The 20,564-nt window shown below is 42.3% G+C and overlaps 1 protein-coding gene across 4 annotated transcripts in view; it reads left to right on the top strand.

Annotated features, from left to right (window-relative positions):
- AP1S2 (adaptor related protein complex 1 subunit sigma 2) overlaps positions 1–20,564 on the top strand; it is a 144,251-nt gene that overhangs the window by 75,719 nt on the left and 47,968 nt on the right. The window contains exon 6 of one of the 4 annotated variants that reach the window (XR_013599881.1): positions 7,127–9,358. The exons of 2 other annotated variants lie outside the window; for them this stretch is intronic. Coding sequence is in view for 1 of the 2 variants with exons in the window: in XM_078657663.1 (XP_078513789.1) it covers positions 7,127–7,162 (36 nt within the window). In the remaining variant the exon portion in view is untranslated. Of the gene's footprint in view, positions 1–7,126; positions 11,911–20,564 lie in introns of those variants that run through there. One more of the 4 variants, XM_078657663.1, reaches the window with a different exon arrangement.

Here is a 20,564-nt window from a genome sequence, read left to right as displayed (position 1 = left end):
ACAGTGAAACTGTGAGACAAAGAAACCGTGAGACAGTTACATTTAGGGACACATGAAGCAGTGTGAGACGACAGGGCAGCGAGACAGTGAACTCATGAGACAAGCACACTGCGGGATAGTGAACGCATGAGACCAGCACACTGCGAGACAGTGAAACTGTGAGACAAAGAAACAGTGAGACAGTTACATTTAGGGACACATGAAGCAGTGTGAGACGACAGGGCAGCGAGACAGTGAACTCATGAGACAAGCACACTGCGGGATAGTGAACGCATGAGACCAGCACACTGCGAGACAGTGAAACTGTGAGACAAAGAAACCGTGAGACAGTTACATTTAGGGACACATGAAGCAGTGTGAGACGACAGGGCAGCGAGACAGTGAACTCATGAGACAAGCACACTGCGGGATAGTGAACGCATGAGACCAGCACACTGCGAGACAGTGAAACTGTGAGACAAAGAAACCGTGAGACAGTTACATTTAGGGACACATGAAGCAGTGTGAGACGACAGGGCAGTGAGACAGTGAGACAGTTACATTTAGGGACACATGAAGCAGTGTGAGACTACAGGGCAGTGAGACAGTGAACTCATGAGACAAGCACACTGCGGGATAGTGAACGCATGAGACCAGCACACTGCGAGACAGTGAAACTGTGGGACAAAGAAACAGTGAGATAGTTACATTTAAGGACACATGAAGCAGCGTGAAACGACATGGCAGTGAGACAGTTACATTTAGGGACACATGAAGCAGTGTGAGACTACAGGGCAGTGAGTCAGTGAACTCATGAGACAAGCACACTGCGGGATAGTGAACGCATGAGACCAGCACACTGCGAGACAGTGAAACTGTGGGACAAAGAAACAGTGAGATAGTTACATTTAGGGACACATGAAGCAGTGTGAGACGACATGGCAGTGAGACAGTGAGACAGTTACATTTAGGGACACATGAAGCAGTGTGAGACTACAGGGCAGTGAGACAGTGAACGCATGAGACAAGCGCACTGCAGGACTGCGTCTCTTAACGGTGGAAAGTACCTTATCACTACGATGTACAAACTAGGTGCTATAATACACGACACTTTGAATCAACTGTGTTAATGAATTATTTGTACACGAGGAAGGCTGTATGCCGACATTTAGCTGATAACGTTTAGATGAGTTCCTCCAGCTCAAATGAAGTAAGTTTGGCTTTACATTCGAGGACTGATTAACATAAACTTTAATAAAGCCTCTTAATAGATTTTGGGAACACGCACTGAATAAATTATTGTAAGCTGTCACATTTTTTGGCAGGCTGTTGCCAGGCAAGCAACTGAAGCATGACTGTATGTCAGTTGCCAAGCGGAGGTGCTTTGCGGGGGAGAGCCAGTTCACCACATTCTTTCTTAAAATACTTTTGTGACAGAAGTTTAAGCTAAGCAGTAGCTTTTTTGACCCATTTCTTTAGTCCCAGTCCCCTTGAACTTTGTAATACTGAAGACCTGTTAAATACCTGCTTAAACCCTGTCCCCACTTACAAGCACACAATCGCCAACATTTTTACTGCAACTTGTAACCCATAGAATCTTGTGCACAACTGCGCTCGTGCGGGAAAGTGAACGGCGCAAGTAACAAGCGAAGCAAGGAAAACCGCGAAAACGGCTTAAAAAAAAAATATGCAATCACTTAAACGGTTGCAAAACTTCAAAGATCATTATTAAAATACAGAGTCTTCAATAAAGTTTGAGAAACTTAAGCGTGCCAAAAGTTGAGCTGGGTGGTCAATGAAGTTCCGACCTCTGATCAGTTCCATTCATCTTCGGGACCGTATTACAAAGGCATTTGTCAGTGCTGTGTGTTAGGCGGGACATAAATCCAAGGAATGGTACTGCCAAACATGCACCCAAGGTATGGTGTGCAGGAAACCCAAGTTGATGGATGGAGAAAAGGCACTATCACCCTGGTGTGCAAGGGGAATTCTGTTTGAAGAAAACAATGAAACCAGTGTTCAGGTCTGGGCATCCGGATGCCGCTCTAGCGTGCTTGCACTGATTGAAATAAATACGCTCAGAATACAACAGAGCTGCACTTTGATTTTCCTTCAGTACCTGCTAATCCAGCCAAAACAGAATATTGATTACAAGAGATAATATATATTATTTTTATATTGGTAGTATTTGTATAGATACATATTTTAAGTAATGCACCCTCAGATTCAAAACGGATGCAAGGATGTGTAATCATCCAAAATGGATCTAAGGATACATTTAACATTTAAATTTTGGGCTAAATACCAATTTTGCTTTTTGCCTGATTTTGCAGAATGTTATGAAATTATGGACAGGCGGATTACAGGAATTTTTAAGCTTCCCTTTCAAAAAGTCACACACTAGAGAATGGTCTTCTTCATTGTGTGCGAAGGAGGCACTGATAGGGTCAGTGCTACAGCATAGCACACCTACACTGCTGTTCATTGCCACGAGAAGAAGCAACATCTTCTAGGTTTTTTCACTAGGCAAAGCCATAGGATTCCTGCGAATAGCCTAGCGCTCATCAGCTACTTTAGGCCAGTTGGAATAAGCAAACAGGGGAGTGCGAATAAGTGAATATATTTATAACGTCCAGTTTTCCAGTCCCAGCAGAGTTCAGAATTCAGTTTAATTAAACCTTCAATCTTTAGGTGTGGCCGTTGGCCAATATCCGACACTCGCACTTCATCCTAAGTGTATCTGTCAAACATTGGCCCACGCTGGAGAGGGTTTAACATGAGGGAAATCCTTTTTTTATTTTCTACTTTGGCTGCTCCGGAAAAGCTTCACGAGCAGCCAGAGGCTGGGATTTTTTTCCTTCTCATTTGGTACAGACGAGCAGCACAAGGACTGTTGTCATTACTTGAAAAGTGAAACTAAAACAAGCCGATCGGCTTATTTTACTTCAATGCTATGGGGCATATCTCATCCCGCTGAGCACTGATTGAGTTATCGGAGGTATCATTGGAAAGGGAAGGATCTCCTGTTTCTAGTGGTAGCTCTACCCAGTAGATATCCGCTTGGGGATCGCCACAGTAGGCCAATCCCCAAGCAATGATCCACCCACTAGGAATTTTGGGGAAGAAGCACCTTAGGTAAGGGTGTGTGCTCCCACCATACTCCCAAATTCTTTTGTCTTTCTGCCCCTTGAGGCGTGGTTTGGGCAATTAGCCCTTATCTGCTTTCTAGGGAGGTGATGGGGCAGACGACTCAGACCAATAAAGGGTTTGGTAGTCTTTCTGACCCCCACCCCGAGGGCAGATCAGAGTTTGCCTCCAAATCTACCTCCCTGGAGGTGGAGGGTGGTCAGAAAACACCAGAGAATGTATTGAAAACATAGGGGTGAGGGCTGCCCAGCATGCACCCAACCAAAGATGTACAAACCAGTCTTTCTGCTCCCCAGGAACAGACCGGTATGCCCCCAATTTGCACCTGAGTGGGCAGAAATCCCACTAGGCACCAGGGATGTCAAAATGGCACCAAAAATACAAAAAAGGGATGGAGCAGCCTTCTTTGGCATTTAGCTATAGCCCGCCCCAGAAGTAGCAATAGTGTCTTCCTTCCTCCCAGGGGCAGATAGGTTTGTCGGAATTGGGAAGGTTGCCCCATAGCTTGGTAGAAAGCTTACTAGATACCAAGAATTTTACGTATGGCCCCATATAAAGGAGTGCAGGCGTTGCACTCTATATATGTATATGGAGGGATATAGATCGGGGTGGGTCTGCATCATCCTGACATTAGGACTTCCCGTCATCCCTTAGGCCCTCAACAGTCTTTCTTCTCCCCTTCAGACTAAAACATCTGCATCACAATTACAAGGCAGAACACATTTGATTATTTTGGGTGTTTTTGCATGTAGACCAGGAGAATGGGACTAAATTCCAATATTGTCCTTTTTAACATACTGAATGGCTTCGCTTTTTGGGGCTTGGCTAGGCTGCCACCTGGGGAAACCTACCAGAACCAAGCATTTTTGAAAACTAGACATCGAGTGGAGTCCAATGTAGTATACCTCAAACTATGCCTACATTCACAAATTGTTGATGTAAACTTCCAGAATATATAGGGATCCAACAAAACTGCTACTTGCCAGCGTTTCACTCACTTGTTCTGATAAAAACATTACCCTTCTTGTATAAGTGGGCCCTAGTGTCCATGGCACGAAATGTCCCATAATATAATATGGAGACATCAACATTTCCTGACTGACTTGGCAATGGAGTACCTGCGTTAAATGAGCCTAGGCTCATCTGCCTCCTACGGACGCCTACCAGACCCAGATGTTTCTGAAAACTAGACACCGGCAGGAGTCCAGGGTGGTGTTTTTCATGTGGATCCCACCACGTTTGCGTTCCCACAGTACCCCACAAACCTCATATTTGCCTATAAACACTAAGTTTCCTTGCATTTCTGTGATGAATCATCCAGAATCCACAAAGGTTTCCATCACAGATATATATGGAAAATACATGAGTTTAGGCAATACTCTGAGGTTTGCAGAGCATTGTGGGCAGGAAAACCTTGTGGGATTCACACAAGGCACACCACCCTGGATTCCCCTGGGAATCTAGTTTTAAAAAATGTCTGTGGTTGGTAGGTCTCCATAGATAGCGGCTAAACACATCCCGAATAATTCGCAGCTGCACCAATTGATCACTCCACGTAGCACTTTAGGGCCTTATATGGCATGTTCTCTTGAGAAATGTGTGACTCCCTGCTAATTTCAGAACTTTCAGTCACAGAAATGTGTGGACAATGTCTGTTTTTATTCAAAGTTTGATGTTTGCAAGGGCTTCTGAATAAGAAAACCATGTGAGAGCCATGCAAGCCATCCCACCCTGAATTTCCCGGGGTGTCTAGTTTTAACAAATGTACTGGTTTGCTAGGATTCCCTAGCTACCAGCTGACCTAGGGCCCAAAATCCAAAGCTATCAACATTGCAAAAAAGGTTCAGTTTTCAGTGGAAAACGTATGTGCCCATGTTTCGATTTGAGCCTTTCCTTTCTCGGGCTGTAGGCCTACCCACACAATTGATGTACTATTTCTATCAATAGACATGTGGAAACGCAGAATAGAAGAACATTTGTTATTACCTATTTGATTTCTCTGCATCTGCACGTTCCAAATGTGCACCAATGTGTATGAAAGAAAACATTTTGAAAAAATGCTCTCTGCATCGCATGCTAAGTCGGGAGCCCACACATTTAGAGATGTACAAATAACTACTGCTCCTGAACTCAGTATCTGGTGTGCATTTCAGAAATACATAGGTTTCCTTCATACACATTTCTCACTCTTTATATTTTACCATATGACTTGCTCAATCTTCACATAAAATGAAAAACCCTTGTACGGTGCAGCTCAGTTGTTGGCTCTGGGTAGCTCGGGTTCTTGAACAACCCACAAGCCTGATATGTCCCCGCAACCAGAAGTGTCTAGCAGACTTGATGGAATTTTGCTTTTGTAAATCTGCCATTGTCAGATGAAAACGTTGTCGCAAATTACTGTTTTTACCTACTCCTTTTCAATATTTTTTTATTACAGTTTGTTTCATTGAGAAAATCTTGAGGGATCTACACAAATAACCCCTTGCACAATTCAGAATTTGGTCTACTTTCCAGAAATCTGTAGCTTTAGGGATCACCCAGGGGTTTCACACAAGTTTCCGCAGCAAACTGGACGTAGGTTAGAAAAACAACATTAGGAAAAAAGGGCTATGAAAAATGCCAAAACTGTGGTAAATTGCTTTATTGATTCAACTCTGCATGCTCCTGACAGCTGGGAAAATGGTTATTTTATGGTGACTTTAGTGCAGCAAACCTTTTGTTGATGCCAATTTTAGGGGGAAAAAGACACTTTTGTGCTGAGCACTTTATTCCCATGTTTCTTCAAAAACCTCAATATTTAGTTAATATTACCTATTTTCTTGGTCAAGACCTAAACCATTGGTGATTTTAGTATCCCCATGATGTTGAAAAAACAACACCAATTTGCTGTGGATAACTTATGTGGAAAAAGACGTATTTATGCCTAAGCGTAAAGTACTGAAAAAGCCTCCACAATTAAGGAGTTAAAGTATATGCTTCCAAATATATAGCCATAGCTAATCAGATGTTTTATGGAACGTGTCTTCTAATCCAAGACTTCAAATCATTGACTGCCTAGTTTCCCAGATCTGACATGAAGTCAAAAAATTCTGCCACCTGTTTTTTAATTGGTTTTATAAAATGCTTTCCTAAAAATTGTTGCAGTGTTCTGTCTCGTAAAGATAATACCTCTGAGATTTAAATGCTTTCTTTAGGGGGAAGAGTGCCTTCTGTGGGGTTATATGTATATTAGTGGTGATCCTCAAAGGTCTACTTGGAAATAAGTGGTAGTGGAAGTCGAAACATTGTTTGGCCTTTTCTACATGGCTAATACATGTGATTTTAAATTGTGAAGACTATATGGCATGCCTGATTTGTAAACTATTATTTAAAAGATGCATCCCTCCCCCTACAGTCTGTCACGAAACACAAGTTACCAGTTGCACTGTAATGCTTTGGCTGCCATAACTGTAGGTCATAGACAGGTACATATAAAAGCATGAGGTCTTAAGCATGGTTTCAAACATGGTATCTTTCTTTAGTGGCAAATGCATGTCAATATGATAAGATTCTAGCCTGTTGAGAAATTACGAAAGCTTCTGTGGAATACTTAGGACCTTATTACTAGTTGCCCATTATTGCATTCAATAAATATCGCCCATCAGCAGTTTTTGTGTAATGAGATGTAGATGTTGGTGCTTACCTCCCCAAAATATGTAGGTTCCAGTATTTACCGAGCATTTACTCTCTTGCTTCACAAATATGGGCAAGTTTTGCTTTCCAATATTTAACACACTCATAATTCCGAAATGTGCTGTAATGCAAGTTACCATATTTTAAGAATGTATCGCCCACTCTTAGTAGGGCAATTTTCCTACTGCACACGCCTGAGTCTCACTGGGAGACGTACTAGTGTTTTTTAAATGTGCTTGCTGTTTAACAAATATTCTGTGTGTATTAACTGTTGACTGCATGTGCATTCCATGTATCGTGTGTAAGCATGTGTACGTTTCTTTTGTAGCCACGCCATGAATATTTTAATGTCCCCGTTTACTAAATGACTCCACTCATCATGCATGCAGAATTTCAGAGGAGATGGAGCCGACATACTCATGGCAGAACATTATCCTCACATTGGTGAATGTACCCATCTCCAGCTTTCTAGAATGCCTCAGTCATTGTCATCACTGTTCTCTTCGTGTACAGTAATGTCGTTTCATCTCACTACACACTGTTAACTTGAGTGTTTTTAAACCGTGCATATCAGTTTTTATTTCCATTGTCTGTTGCTTAAACGTCTATGAAGGTGCTTGTTTGTGTAACTATTTGAAGTAAAAATGTTTGGTAACTATATTTGAAAGAGGTACCTCTTAAATGACCTGCGAATAGTGTCCTCCTTCCCTATTTATATTTTCGAGATGCTATATAAATGAAAATGTTACAGTATGGGGGAGCTCGTAAGTGTATTTGCTTGAAAGGAATAGGTTGCTTATGATCATGTAGCATTGTGGAAAGCCACTGTTCGCTCCATGGTGAAATTAAACCTCGTGCCACACAAACCTTTCACATCACTATAACTTGCCAGTTATGTATTACTGCAGCATAATATGGTAGCCCTTAATATTTTTTTCATTCATGCCTACCACGCCAGTGTATCTTGTAGATCTCAGTATCCATTTGTCTTGCACTCCTTTGGACTAATGCACAAGTAAATGGGTAACCGTTTACTTTGGCATTCCAAAATCAGGTACTTTTCTGTTATGTATGAAGAAAAAGTCAGTGTTTCTCAAACGGGTATTTCAAAATGATGCCAAGCTGAAAATTCCACACTGAAGCACTTTCTCTATCTGGGGGTGAGCAGCATTCCCATTGCTGTAAACAAAAAGTGAACAATTCTACAGTAAAATGGTCATTTGTTGTATTTATTTGTGTTTTATTTCTTTGAATTTTAGGGATATGGTCAGTCTTGATGACCCAGCACTGTCATATTTGATAGGCAGTGCATATACAAGTGTTCGCCATAGTTCTGTGTAACGTCAGTAGGCCAGGTAATGACATCCCTTAGGTATATGCTGCAGATGAAAGCATACTTTGCACAGTTTAAGTCGTAAAATGGATGAATCTTAAAGGAGAACCTATGCAAATGTGCATGTACAAAAAGGTGTGTTTAGAAGAAAGAAATCCCGTTGTACAGCTCTGAACTGTTGAACATGAGCACTCAAATTAGTTTGAGCCTTTATGCCACAATTTCGGTTCTAGTACTTACCAAGCAGATACCAAAAATATTATGCAATTGAATCTTAGCTTCTCTAATGGCTGCTGCATTTCATACACAGTATTTCCAGGCAATTTTTATTCAGTTTCAAACCTTCAAGATCCAGTCTAGTTTGTAAAGTGGAGGATAAAGTATGCTTAGATGCAACTTCATGGTGCGGATTTTATTATCATCCATATCAGTTGGATTCAACTTGAGGCAAGTGGTGCTGTTAGTGGAGGAGACGTTCATTTTATTCAGGACTAGCGGCTTGTCCCGACGTTGTCCGGGTATGACAGACATGTCTGCAATTAGAATGCTCCCCAGCGATATGTGCCTCTTGCAGTCCTGTCTGCAATTAGAATGCGCCCCAGCGATATGTGCAGGCGCCGATGCGTGTGTACCTGCTCTGAAGTTCTGGCCTCACAGTCTGCCCCAGCGATATGTGCCTCTTGCCGTCCTGCTGTGCATATCGTGCCCAGGCTCTGCATCCACAACACGGCGTGATGCACTGAGATGCCACACGCCGCGTCAACGTCACCCGACGGCGTACTCAGCCGCCGCGATAGAACGCTATTCACACGCTCCAAACGTCACCCGACGGCGTACTCAGCCGCCACGATAAAATGCTATTCACACGCTCCAAACGTACGCACACGCCCACCTCAGAGCCGGCGCTACTTCCAACGGACTACTTTGTCACACAACGTGCTTTGTCCCCTCCAAAGTATATGTTGCGCCGGTGTATAGCCTATGTCCGTCTGCTTTGCCTCACCTTTCCAATGCTGCATGCGGCGCTCCGGTTGGCGCTGTGGTTCCGGAGCTTACCCGCCAGTTTGGTCTCTCTCTTTATTATATTAGTACGGATTCATATAGTAGGTTTGAGAAAAATAGTTTTGAAATGATTTCATTGGCCAAAACAATCTTTGCTCAGGTTTGGATTGCAGCCAACCTTCTTCGCCTTTAAATGAAAGGCAGAAATGCCACAAGTCGCCCAACACAGGTTTGCCGCACCTATTAAGGACAGGAATATATCCATATGAACTTTTGACCACCTATTATTGATTGCTGTTAAGACTATGATTCAGAGTAGCTGTTGTCTGAACATCACCCGTTTGACCTTTTCTGAAGCAGGACAATTCACTGGTCATTTACTGAAATTGAAAAACTTCTATTACAGCAATAGACTAATGACTAGTGTTTCTCAGTGAGGAGTCTGGTAGTGTTTCACCAGTCTGCATTCTATGATTCGTCTTTCTCAACCAATATGAAGCGTCTGATGGGCTCGGGAACGTTTCTGTAGGCTTAAATTGCCCCACTGCGCATGATTTGGTTGGACTGGAGAGAACATGTTGGAAAAATATAAACGTTTTTGAAATTACTATTTATAATCCCATTTTCCTCAAATGTTAGCAAGAGCATTGTGCCTCTGAGAATATCTTTGGAATTTTGGATCTGAAGTGACAAATTATAGGCAGTGTATATAGTTTTAAGGCCATACAACTAAAGAGTCTGTACAAAGATGGCCCAATTTCAGTTTTTTCTAGTAATCCGGAAAGGCATGAATGAGCTGCACTGTCCTATTTTCAGTTTTGGGCATTCCTCTATCAAGAGATATTAAAGTTTTAAATTTCTTTGAGTTCAGGAAGTGGGTGTAGCTGTAATCTGCCTCAGTGAGGAGTTAAAGTATAAGAAGCAGTTTCTATTTTCTTTACTGTAGTGTGCCACTGTTGCTTAGGGAACTTTCACACATTAATCTGTTGAAAAAGCGTTAATATGCTATGCCAGGCAGGTAATGGCAGTGTCACAGCATATATTGTGCGACATTGTCCTAAAGTGTAATAAGAACAGTTTGGAGATTTGGCAGGACTTCACCATTAGAAAATTATTACTTTAGGGTACAGGTCTTACTCCGCCAACACCACGTTAATCGTTAATGGCCCATCATTGAAGCGTGTTGATGGCAACATTAGGATTAAAGTTGATTTTCCTTTTAAGGGTCAGCATGACTAATGTTGGTTAATAAGCCTAAAAGGTGTTGGGCCTCGGTTTTTGTGGTGTTAGTTCAAATTCTGCACATATTTGGACGTAGATTGTAGAATAATTTAATTTTGGCAGTGAATAATAATTTTATAAGATAAAAAATAGCTGAGCACATGCCAATAGCTTTAAATGTAATGATTTTTAAGTCAGAACTGTATTTGTGTAGCTATCTAAATTGTTGGGGACTCTGGCCCCAATCGTATACTTGCTTTAAGGAAAAGCTGATTTGGAAGCACACAACAGTTTCATGTTATCAGGCTTAAGATGTCTATCTGTAGTGTATTTACTTATTTAGTCGCGAGGTATCAGGGAGCATACTTTACATGTTAATGTAATTTATTATTAAATTACTAAGCCAACCATGAAGATCCAAAGCTAATGTAGTGAGTGGCAGAGTTCAAGACAGGACGTTTTTTTGTTAGCCCACCCTACAAACGTCAAAACCTGGAGGCAAGTGATCAGTGCCACGCCAAGTGAATTTGCCTAGTTTGTTCTGGGAATGGTCGTAGGATTGACCGCTTGTGCTCTTCTGAAATCTCATTATGTGGGATGACCTTAGGCAGTTAGCCAACCTAAGCTGCCAGTAGCACTTGGTTGTGCCTTTCTCAATCAAACAAAACATTCTTGTCTTGGCCTTTTTTTAAACTGGGCCAGAGAAAACCAAGATCTTATTGTAAAAAGAAAAATAGAATTGGAACTTTAAGCATTGCATTAAAAGTAGCCCCGGAAAAACACATCCTAAATGTAATAAAACAAAGCTTGTGCACCAACTGCATTTGTTTTCTGAAGTAGTTAACATGATCCTTCATTATTATGTTGCCTCTTGTCTTCTCCACCAATGCCCTGTTACCGTCCTAATTTCATTAATACTGATGATGACGCTTTATGTGAATTGTTTACTTTCACAATTGAAGGATAAAACGTTTTTTCGAATTAGCCTTAATGTCACTTTATTGGCTCTTGCGTTTTTGAAGCTGCTAATTCATACATTCTCATCATAAGTTGTATACACCCAAGAATTAAAATGGGAAGTATCCCGGTTTTCCATTTCTTGTTTTAGTGTAACCTATGTTGTTACACTAAAACATTGCCTTAACAAGACTTCCATTTTTAGGGGCCAGGGATAGAAACTTTCCCCACCAATGCTATACGTATCTTTAGATTGCCTCTAGTCGATAACTGCTATGTTTTGTATTTCATGTTGTAATGTCAACTACATTTTAAATATCGCCTTTATGTAATAATAATAATCATGTATAGTATTATATTTAGTTTGACACTATGTATGTTTAATGTTAGTATTTCTGTATAATAGTTTTAACAGTATTATGAATATTTATCAAAGTATGTTGAATTGTATTTTAACCGGATTGCTCTATTCACTTGTATTGAATTACTTTATTATTCTGTATTGTATGCTTCTTACTTGTATACAGCTACTTGCTTCGAAGTATTAGCTCTCTGAAATAACTTTATGTGCACATCAGCAATAAAAAATATTGCATGCACTTGGTCTTCTGTGAATGGCTTTGTTTTTAAACTTGCATCAGCTTATGAGCCACTTCATTTGCAAGGTCCCAACAACTTGTTATTGAGTTGATAGTAGGGGTCTGCGAAAGTTCCATAATTTCCTTCTCTGTAATTACATAACATTTTGGAATAATTACACGTAATTATGTGAAATGCAAAACCGACATATGTCGCTGCTTTAGCACCATATGTATTTTCTCCTCCATTTTGCAGGCAATGATTCTTATGATTTTACATTTAAAAACAAAAGGTAGAAAAACACCATCAATGCAAAATGAAATGTTTTGGTTGTTACAACGTGCACGTACAAAGTTTTTGCAGAAAACTTAGTGTAGTTTCAGGATTTTTACAGAACCATAACACAAAATGCTATGAGATTATGCAGACATAACCAAAATGTGCCTGAACCTAGATGAGATCTCTAAGGTTGATTTTAAAAATGTAATCTGATCCTTTTCCCTTACAATGTAAGGAGCTATGACTTTCAGGAACGTTCCAAGAAAGTGGAGTGCAGGTAAACCTGAAATTATTAACGCCATACCTGATTGCGACTAACTCTGAGCAGATTATTTTTAATTTTCTTCCGGTGGAAAAATTACTGGTATAATCGGCAGAGACAAAACATTTTACATCAGCATTTTAGGGACAGTTGTCTCCGGGGCACTATGCAATGTTATCCATTCCATCCCTATTATGTGCCACAGATGGTGCAACCAACCTAAGTGTGTGGGAATCTGCCCTGTTCCCCAGTGGGATAGGATATTCTGTAAGGCTGTGCCCAGGGCTAGGCCAATCTGTCTGCCCCACTGTTACCGAAGAGGAAAGGTAAGAGCATTAGGGAGGCCCAGGACTATGTAAGCTGGGAATCTGGGAAGTTCTGTGTCGAAGTGGGTGTCAATGTCTGTAAGTACCTGCGGCCAGTAAGCCTTGCGTTTCGGGATGTCCCACAAGCTATGTAGCAGCGTGCCAGGGAGACCGCATTGGCGCCAACACTCTGGAGATTTGGACGAGTAATATTTGTGCAGTAGGTGAGGTTTGTAGTACCAATAGGTAGTGATTTTCATGGCTGTTTCAATACTGGCAATGTTATGGGCGATATGCAGTGCCCGATAGTAGATGTCTCCCCACTCCTTTACCGTAAGTTCCCTGCCTATTTCAGTCTAACAGTGTATCTGGCTTTTGGATTTTGGGACCTCAGTAGTTGGACCTCTCAGACAAAACACTTCTGAGACCAGGCGTGTGTCAGGATTGCCACCCCGGTCCACTTGGATGGGAGGGACAAGAAATATTGATGGGGGAAGGTCTTAGAGCAAAGTCTGTGTTGGTCTTTGGAGAGGAGATGAGTCTCCTGCATTAAGCTTGTGTGCCCCCGAATTTTCCAGGTAAGAACAGAGCTCAGTTTGAGCGAATGATTGAGGCCTTTAACCAATTAGTGGTTCTCACCTTCAATGTCAGTTATGGCGGTTTCCAGTGAGAAGCTGCACTTGGTTTTGCCCTGTGCTGACTTACCACGCCACTCTATCGTCCAATCACAGGTGTTCATTTCATTTGCGTGTGGGCGGTGTCGAGAGGTGTGCGTTTATGTTTTGTCACCAGGTCCAACAAAAACCTATAACAAGAGACCCAACTGGCCCACATAAACAGTAACCAACTGATGTCAAGAGACATATAATTGTCCAAGGTGTAGAATTCCATGGAGTACGGAAAGCGAAATGTCAGTGGCCCCGCTTCCCACTTAGCCCCATAGAAGTCGGAGAGAAGCAGAAACAAACCTAGATAAGATGGGGGAGTGCCGTGTCTCTTATGCCATCGTCGGCCCAGCTGGATCTGGTGTGCCTTTGGTGTCTAGGCTCTGAACATGACTTAGTCATGCGATGAATGTGCTCACGTGCACCCAATAGTGATCAAAGACCATGAAGTAAAGCTGTGCGTTGCCAAACATCAAGGGAAGTCATACACCTCACGTAAGTCCTGTTCCTACACCAGTCGAGGACCCATTCCCACTATAGAGTCTGATGCTGATGCAGATCTTCATCACAATCAATGTCATTTGGTAAGTGAAAGTGAAGCAGAAACACAATAAAGCAAAGCTGGATTCGACCCTATCCCTCCATTCTATCTAAAACAAAGTTGAGAGTCGTCAGGGTGCCCCTGGATCTCGCTCCCGATCTCCACTTGAGGAGTTGAGTCCCGATGTGACCCGAGTTCCCTGGGCCATTGGCAAAGCTGCAGCAGGTCAAAGCTTTTAAGGAGGGCATGTTACAAATTTTTGATACTCTTATAGCTCCCTATGGCATGCTTTTGGGCGCCAGGGATCCAGTTGGACCTCCCCATCTGACCCCTGGAACCTGACTCCACACAGACTCTGGAACCAACTTCCATTCTGCCTTTCAAGGCCTGCGCCATATCAGTCTTTCATCAAAGCTGTTCCTGACGTCAGTGGCATTGGAGTGCTGAAGGCTGCTGACTGCGGTGTCCAAACCAAATCCATCTCAACCCAACCAAAGTTATTCTCTGACTCCAGTCCAGTGCAAAAGAGTTTGATATGACTGTTGCACGTTGACCAAGAACCCCAACAAAGGTAGAAGGTCCTCTGTCATCTAGAGATGATCTACGACTGACTGTGACAAACCCTTCTTCAACAGCCAATTGTCAAGTTGGGGGAAAACTGTTGTCCTCAACCTCCAAAGGTGGGGGGCAAACACTGTCATCACTTTTGTGAACACCTGAGGTGCACTGATAAAGCCAAAGGGGAGTACTGCAAACAGAAAATGCACTTGGCTAACCTTGAACCGCAGGTAAGGCTTGTGGGAGTACAGGACAGGCACATGAATGTTTGAATCCTGCAGGTCCAAGGCTACCATCCAGCCATCCGAATCCAGGGCAGATGCAATCTGGGCCATTCAGAGTATTTCAAATCTGTCCTTCCGCAAGAAGGCATTCACAGGATAAAAATCTAAGATAGGACGATGGTCTCCATCTTTCATTGGCATGAGGAAATAGCAAGAGTAACAACCTGTCCCTAATTCTACGATTGCTATGCTTGTGATGTTCAAAAGGGTGACCGCCTCACACCTCTTACAGTAAGATGGATATGTTCTTCGCTTAAGTCATACCTGACTGCTTTGCAGATGTGTCCTTCTCATAGGAGCAGTTTTAGACATTATTCAGTGTCTTGCCTCATCACAACAAGTTCAGGACATTCTGGGTATGATCACGATGTTTCAGCCTCTGTCCTGGATATCAGTGAGACTAGCTCTAGAGCTTCCTGTCATGTTAGCCTCCTGCATCCTGCTTGTCCCCTTCTCCCAGTGGCATGTGTGGAATTTACAGTGGGATCTGAAGTCTCAGTGGACCCAGCGCCTAGGAAACATGCCAAATGTTATCCAGGTTTCGGAGGGTCACTGCACAAGAGCTGCAGTGGTGGTTGTCCTACTGCAACCTAACCAGCGACAGACTGCTGTGTCAAGTAGGCCACCGGGGACAGGTGGAGATCAGAGGACTCTGCTGTCCAGAAGAAAACATCCTTGTTATCAATCTGTTGGAGTTGCGGGCGATTTACCTGTCATTGGAGGTCTTCTGACTGTCCATCAAGGGGAGGTTGGGACAGGTTCCCACAGACAAAACCACCGCCATGTGATACTGCAACAAGCAGGGCAGATTGGAGTCATGGGTCCTGTGCCAAGAAACTCTTCTACTGTGGAGGTGTTTGAAACATCAGGATATCTTCCTGATTATGTACATCTTGTTGGGATTGTTGAACACCAGGGCGTTCCGCTCCACAGCTGTACCTGGCAGGTCCTCAATAGCGGCTACACCCCAGGATGTACACCCCCGGGGTTTTTTCCGACAGTCTAGATCTTTTTGCCACTGCGGAGGGCACAGTGTCCTAATGTTTCGTGTGGCACAGCTCCTGCCAAGGTCCTCTGTAAGACATGTGATTTAATTGGAGAGGGGCAGGAGTCCTATATGATTTCCTGCCTCTCCTGCCCAGAGTTCTGAAGATGATCAGGAATAACAGGGTCCCAGTTTTCGGATTTGGGATTGGACTCCGAGTATGATACCCCTAACTGCTGAGCACATTCTTCTTCATTCCAATCATTCTACCTCTTCGGAAAGCTCTTCTCATACAACAGCAGGGAAGGGCTCTCCACCTCTACTTCTGCACTTCATGTGTAGAGATTCAGCAGAGGCCGTTGACGGTGTTTGACTTGCCACCTGAAGTTGTGGATGTCTTCCTCACTGCCAGACACCCTTCCACAAAGTCTATATCTGCTGCCGCAGGATAGATCCTTTGAAAGCTAAGCTGTCCCATTTATTTTCGTCCCACCTTGCAATGGGTTGTCACGTGACTCAGTTAGGCCCAGTAAGAAACACTGCCTTTTTAACATGCACACGTTTCAGAAGTTGCCTTCTCTTTCACACAATGACTGTTGACACTCACAGTTGCTTCCGTGACAGTTCAGTTAGTTTCTCCATAAACACTTTGCTTACAAAACCACTTCGCAAGAACACTATTGAGACGCCTTGAACGTTTCGTACAAGGCCCGACACACATTGTGCAAATGTTATTTGTTATTTTGACAGGAGGCAACATTGCTATCAAAGAGACCATAAACGTCAGCTGAGCTGAGCCATCCACACTGTAGCATGGATGCCATTGTTATAAATACACATGCACGTCCATGCCCTAGAGAGGAACACTTTGCTGTCTCATGCAAGGTCATTGTTGTGTTGGAGGTTCAGCATAGTTGGTTCATGTTGATCCCTCTGCGAGGAGGGAAGTCCAGCCTGTGATCAAGACTGGAACCTACAGACTTTGCCTCCAAGTAAAGGGGAGTTAGATCGTCCTATAAGGAATTGTTGGAAGAACACACACACCTAGACAACTAGGTTAGGGAACGCATAGTAGTAGTACACTATACTTGTATGCCAGCATGTAAGTAACCTCAACAGGAAGCACTTACAGATATCAATAAAGCAGGTGCCACACTGTCTTAGCACGATAGTGGAATTGTTAATTCTCTTTACTGTCCTGATACTTTTATCTGCTTTTGTCTATTGATCATTGTAGTGGATATATTTTATACAAAAATCACGGGGGGTTCATAGAATTAATTTGGCACCAGTCCCTACATTTATGTTGCCCAACAATTGTGCAGATCCTACTGTAAAACTGGAAACTATACAAGATGGCACCGCTAACGATGGTAGTTTGGGTTCTTATTTAATGGATCGCCTTAGTAGTTCTCTTTTCGGGGACTTCCATGGTGGTAGGGACTAACTTACTCAGCTGAGTAGGTAACACCTATGTTTTGGCTGTAGGTCGTTCAAGCTTGAACTCTTCAAAGGGTTTGTTCCCATTGTGTTACCCTCTCTGAAATTCATACACAATGTCTGGAGACAAATGCGATTCAGCACTTAACATTGCTGAAAACTAGACATGTGGTTACTCAAACAATTTCAACATACTTTCACACTTGCGGGTGGAGATATTACCTTTGTGGCTTAGGTAAACGAAGTATATAGGACAGAGGTGTTCTATTCATGGGTTACATTCCCGGCAGCTGACAATCCAACAGGTTCACACCTATAAACAGAATGAAGTACCAGATAATTATACACCATATACAGAAATAGAAATACCTTTAACATAACAAGAACACAAATTGGTTTGATGGCGCCCTTCCACACACAACAGAAAACGTTAAACTCTGTCCCCTTAGCAATGAGGGAACAAAATGTCCAGTGTTAGGCAGATATACACCGCATTCTAATGTGCAAAATTTATCAGTAGTACATTTGCGACACTGTACAAACACTTAGTGACGTTATACAGTTCTTTATACAACTGGGAGGTAGGTCCTGGGGCGTAGGGTCAGCTGGACCATATGTAATATTGGAAAAATAAGTGCTGACCATACAAGGTGCTTGTATCTTCTCCTTATTTGGAGTAACAAATCAAGCTTATTTCAAGATTTGTCTGGTATTATTTATTTATGCCCTTTTTACTTTTTGATTTTTAGGTTAGAAATTCTTTTGTACGAAAAAGACATAACATATACATTTGACATACACTTATTCAAACAACATATACTTAATCAAAAGTCATAGCATATAAACAGAACATTAATCTGAACATTTCATATATACATTTGCACAATAGTTTATGCAACAACGGAAATATTCATTATTTGCACTATCTTTCTTTGAGAAATAAATTGACAATCAGATGGAGAAAAAATTAATATCATGGAAAATACAAGTGAGACTGAAAGACTTAATCTATGTTTCAGTCATTCAAGGAGCAATTTGTTCCTAGCCGTTATCAGATACTTGTCTCCATTTGGCCGATGCGTTTCGAACTCGCTACTTTAATTTGCGCGTTCTCATCAGGGCTTTATAACTTTTTCCTGCAGGGTTTGTGCAAAATATAAGTGAAAAAAAGAAAAAATTACATCAGTTCCTATTTTATACTAGATAGCCTCATGTTATCGCTATGATATCTATTTTGGCTGCAAGGTGCATACCTTACAAGAGTCGTCGCGGTTTGATAGGGTTCATTTTTTATACGGAGGTCCCTGCCGTAGTGTCTAGGATAGGGAAAACCAATAAAATGGAATCAGTTCTCCGGTCCAATCAATAGCCATTTGCCTGATACCAAAAAACACTCATCATTCCTACCTTATTCGTGTAATCACTTCTGTTTGCTTGAAGTTCAGTAAACAGCCCACACTTGTTCAAAGGCGCCCCTGGGGGTCCCGTGTGCCTGCCCGGGGAAATAATGATTTGTCACTCGTCCTTTTTAGCCCTACTCGCATATACTGTCACAACCCCTAGTTCCAGAAGTGTGTACCTGCACTCGGTAATGTTCGTTCTCGCTGCTTAAGGCGGGGTCTGCTTGATATCAGTTCGAGCGGTCCGTTTCCTAATGGGATGACAAGCATTTCAGTTAAATACCGCTTGTCGATTTTGTGCATCTAAGCCCCTCGGTCAGAACGGGATATTCACCTACCCGATTCCTTCTGTTCAAAGCTGCACTCATCACTTTCAGTGGCTTTCCATCAATGCGCCATTTTGGATGGGGGCGTGAGTATATAGATACATCACATGATTTTGGGAATTGTGGGATACGTAGTCCATTCCGGCTATCCCACATCAAGTTTGTAGTCCATGCGATAAAAATATATGGCATTTTCGGGACATTTACAGTCTAGAAATTTCTGACATAGAATTCAACCCAGTCTGTAGGCTATTAAATCGCAATATAAGATAGGCTTCTTTTTTCAGTAAGACATCGTCCACATCTTGGCTTCTTTTTGTATGCCCTATTGTATACAGGACTGTCCATTTAAAATCCATTTCTGAATGACCTTGTTCCATAAAGTGTTGAACCATGGGTGCAGACACAACTTTATTTTTAATGCGTGATCTATGTTGTGTGATGCGAGTATTGATTTGCTGATTCGTTTTGCCAATGGACAGTTTATCACAACTACAAGTAATTGCGTAAACTACATTCCTGGTTTTGCAGTTACTGAAACCCTCATTTTTCCATCTTATATTCCTGTGACGGAATTCAGTGCCCTAAATGGTTGTCTCACACGATACACAATTTCCACATCTGTGGTGACCTTAGATCTGTTTCATGCCCCATATCGAGAGCAGATCATGTTTGGGTTTTTCAATCATTACGTCTGCCCGAACAATCTGTTGGCCTATGCTCCGGTTCTTTTTAAAAGCAAAAATAGGTTGTGGGAACGGGCATTCCAATTCTTCCAGTAAAGGCCAGTTTTTAAGTATAGTTTGTCGCACCTGATGTGTATGGGGGCCAAACGTTGTGACACAAACCATTTTTTCTAATTCGTGTTTCTCTTTATGTTCAAGGAGGCACTCACGTGGGGTGTAGCGTGCTCTCTTGCGGGCATGTTTCAGTAATTTTTTGGGGTATCCCCTAGTGATCATTTCTTCACAAAACTTCTGTGAGTGCAGGTCATAATCCCTGATCTCTGAACAGTTTCTTCGGATTCGAAGAAGCTGCCCGTAGGGTAGATTGGTCCTCAGGTTTCTGGGATGTGCACTCCGATGGTGAAGGATGGTGTTTCAGTCTGTCTTCTTTTTAAAGAGAGACGAAATTAAACGACCATCAACACAACTCGTCTCAACATCTAAAAAGGTCATCTTTGAGTTACTCTGCTCCATTCAGAATTTGATGTCCTGATGCTTGTTATTCAACCAGTGGTGGAATTCTATCAATTCGGTGGTGCTCCCCTGCCACAGGAGCCACACGTCGTCAATATATCTAAGCCACTGCTTTATATGTCTCTTGTAGGGATTGTTGTTCTCCACTAATCTGTTCTCATACTCTGCCATAAACAATATGGCCATCTCCAGCGCATAAGGACAGCCCATGGCTGTCCCCTTGATTTGTGCAAAAAACTCATCATTGAAGCGGAAATAATTTTTCTTCAATGTCCGCTCTGCAATTTCTAGGATGAATGACGTTGGGACCCTATGAGGTCTTGTCCTCATATCCAGGTACAGCTCCATTACCTCAAGTGCTTCACTTTGGGGGATTTGCATGTAAAGTGATGTCACGTCCATGGTGACCCTGATCTCAGTGGAAGGATTA

This window comes from Lissotriton helveticus, chromosome 8, assembly GCF_964261635.1.
Source record: "Lissotriton helveticus chromosome 8, aLisHel1.1, whole genome shotgun sequence".
Taxonomy (NCBI): domain Eukaryota; kingdom Metazoa; phylum Chordata; class Amphibia; order Caudata; family Salamandridae; genus Lissotriton; species Lissotriton helveticus.
Note: the sequence above shows the minus strand (reverse complement) of the source record. Positions and strands in the feature narration are given on the sequence as shown.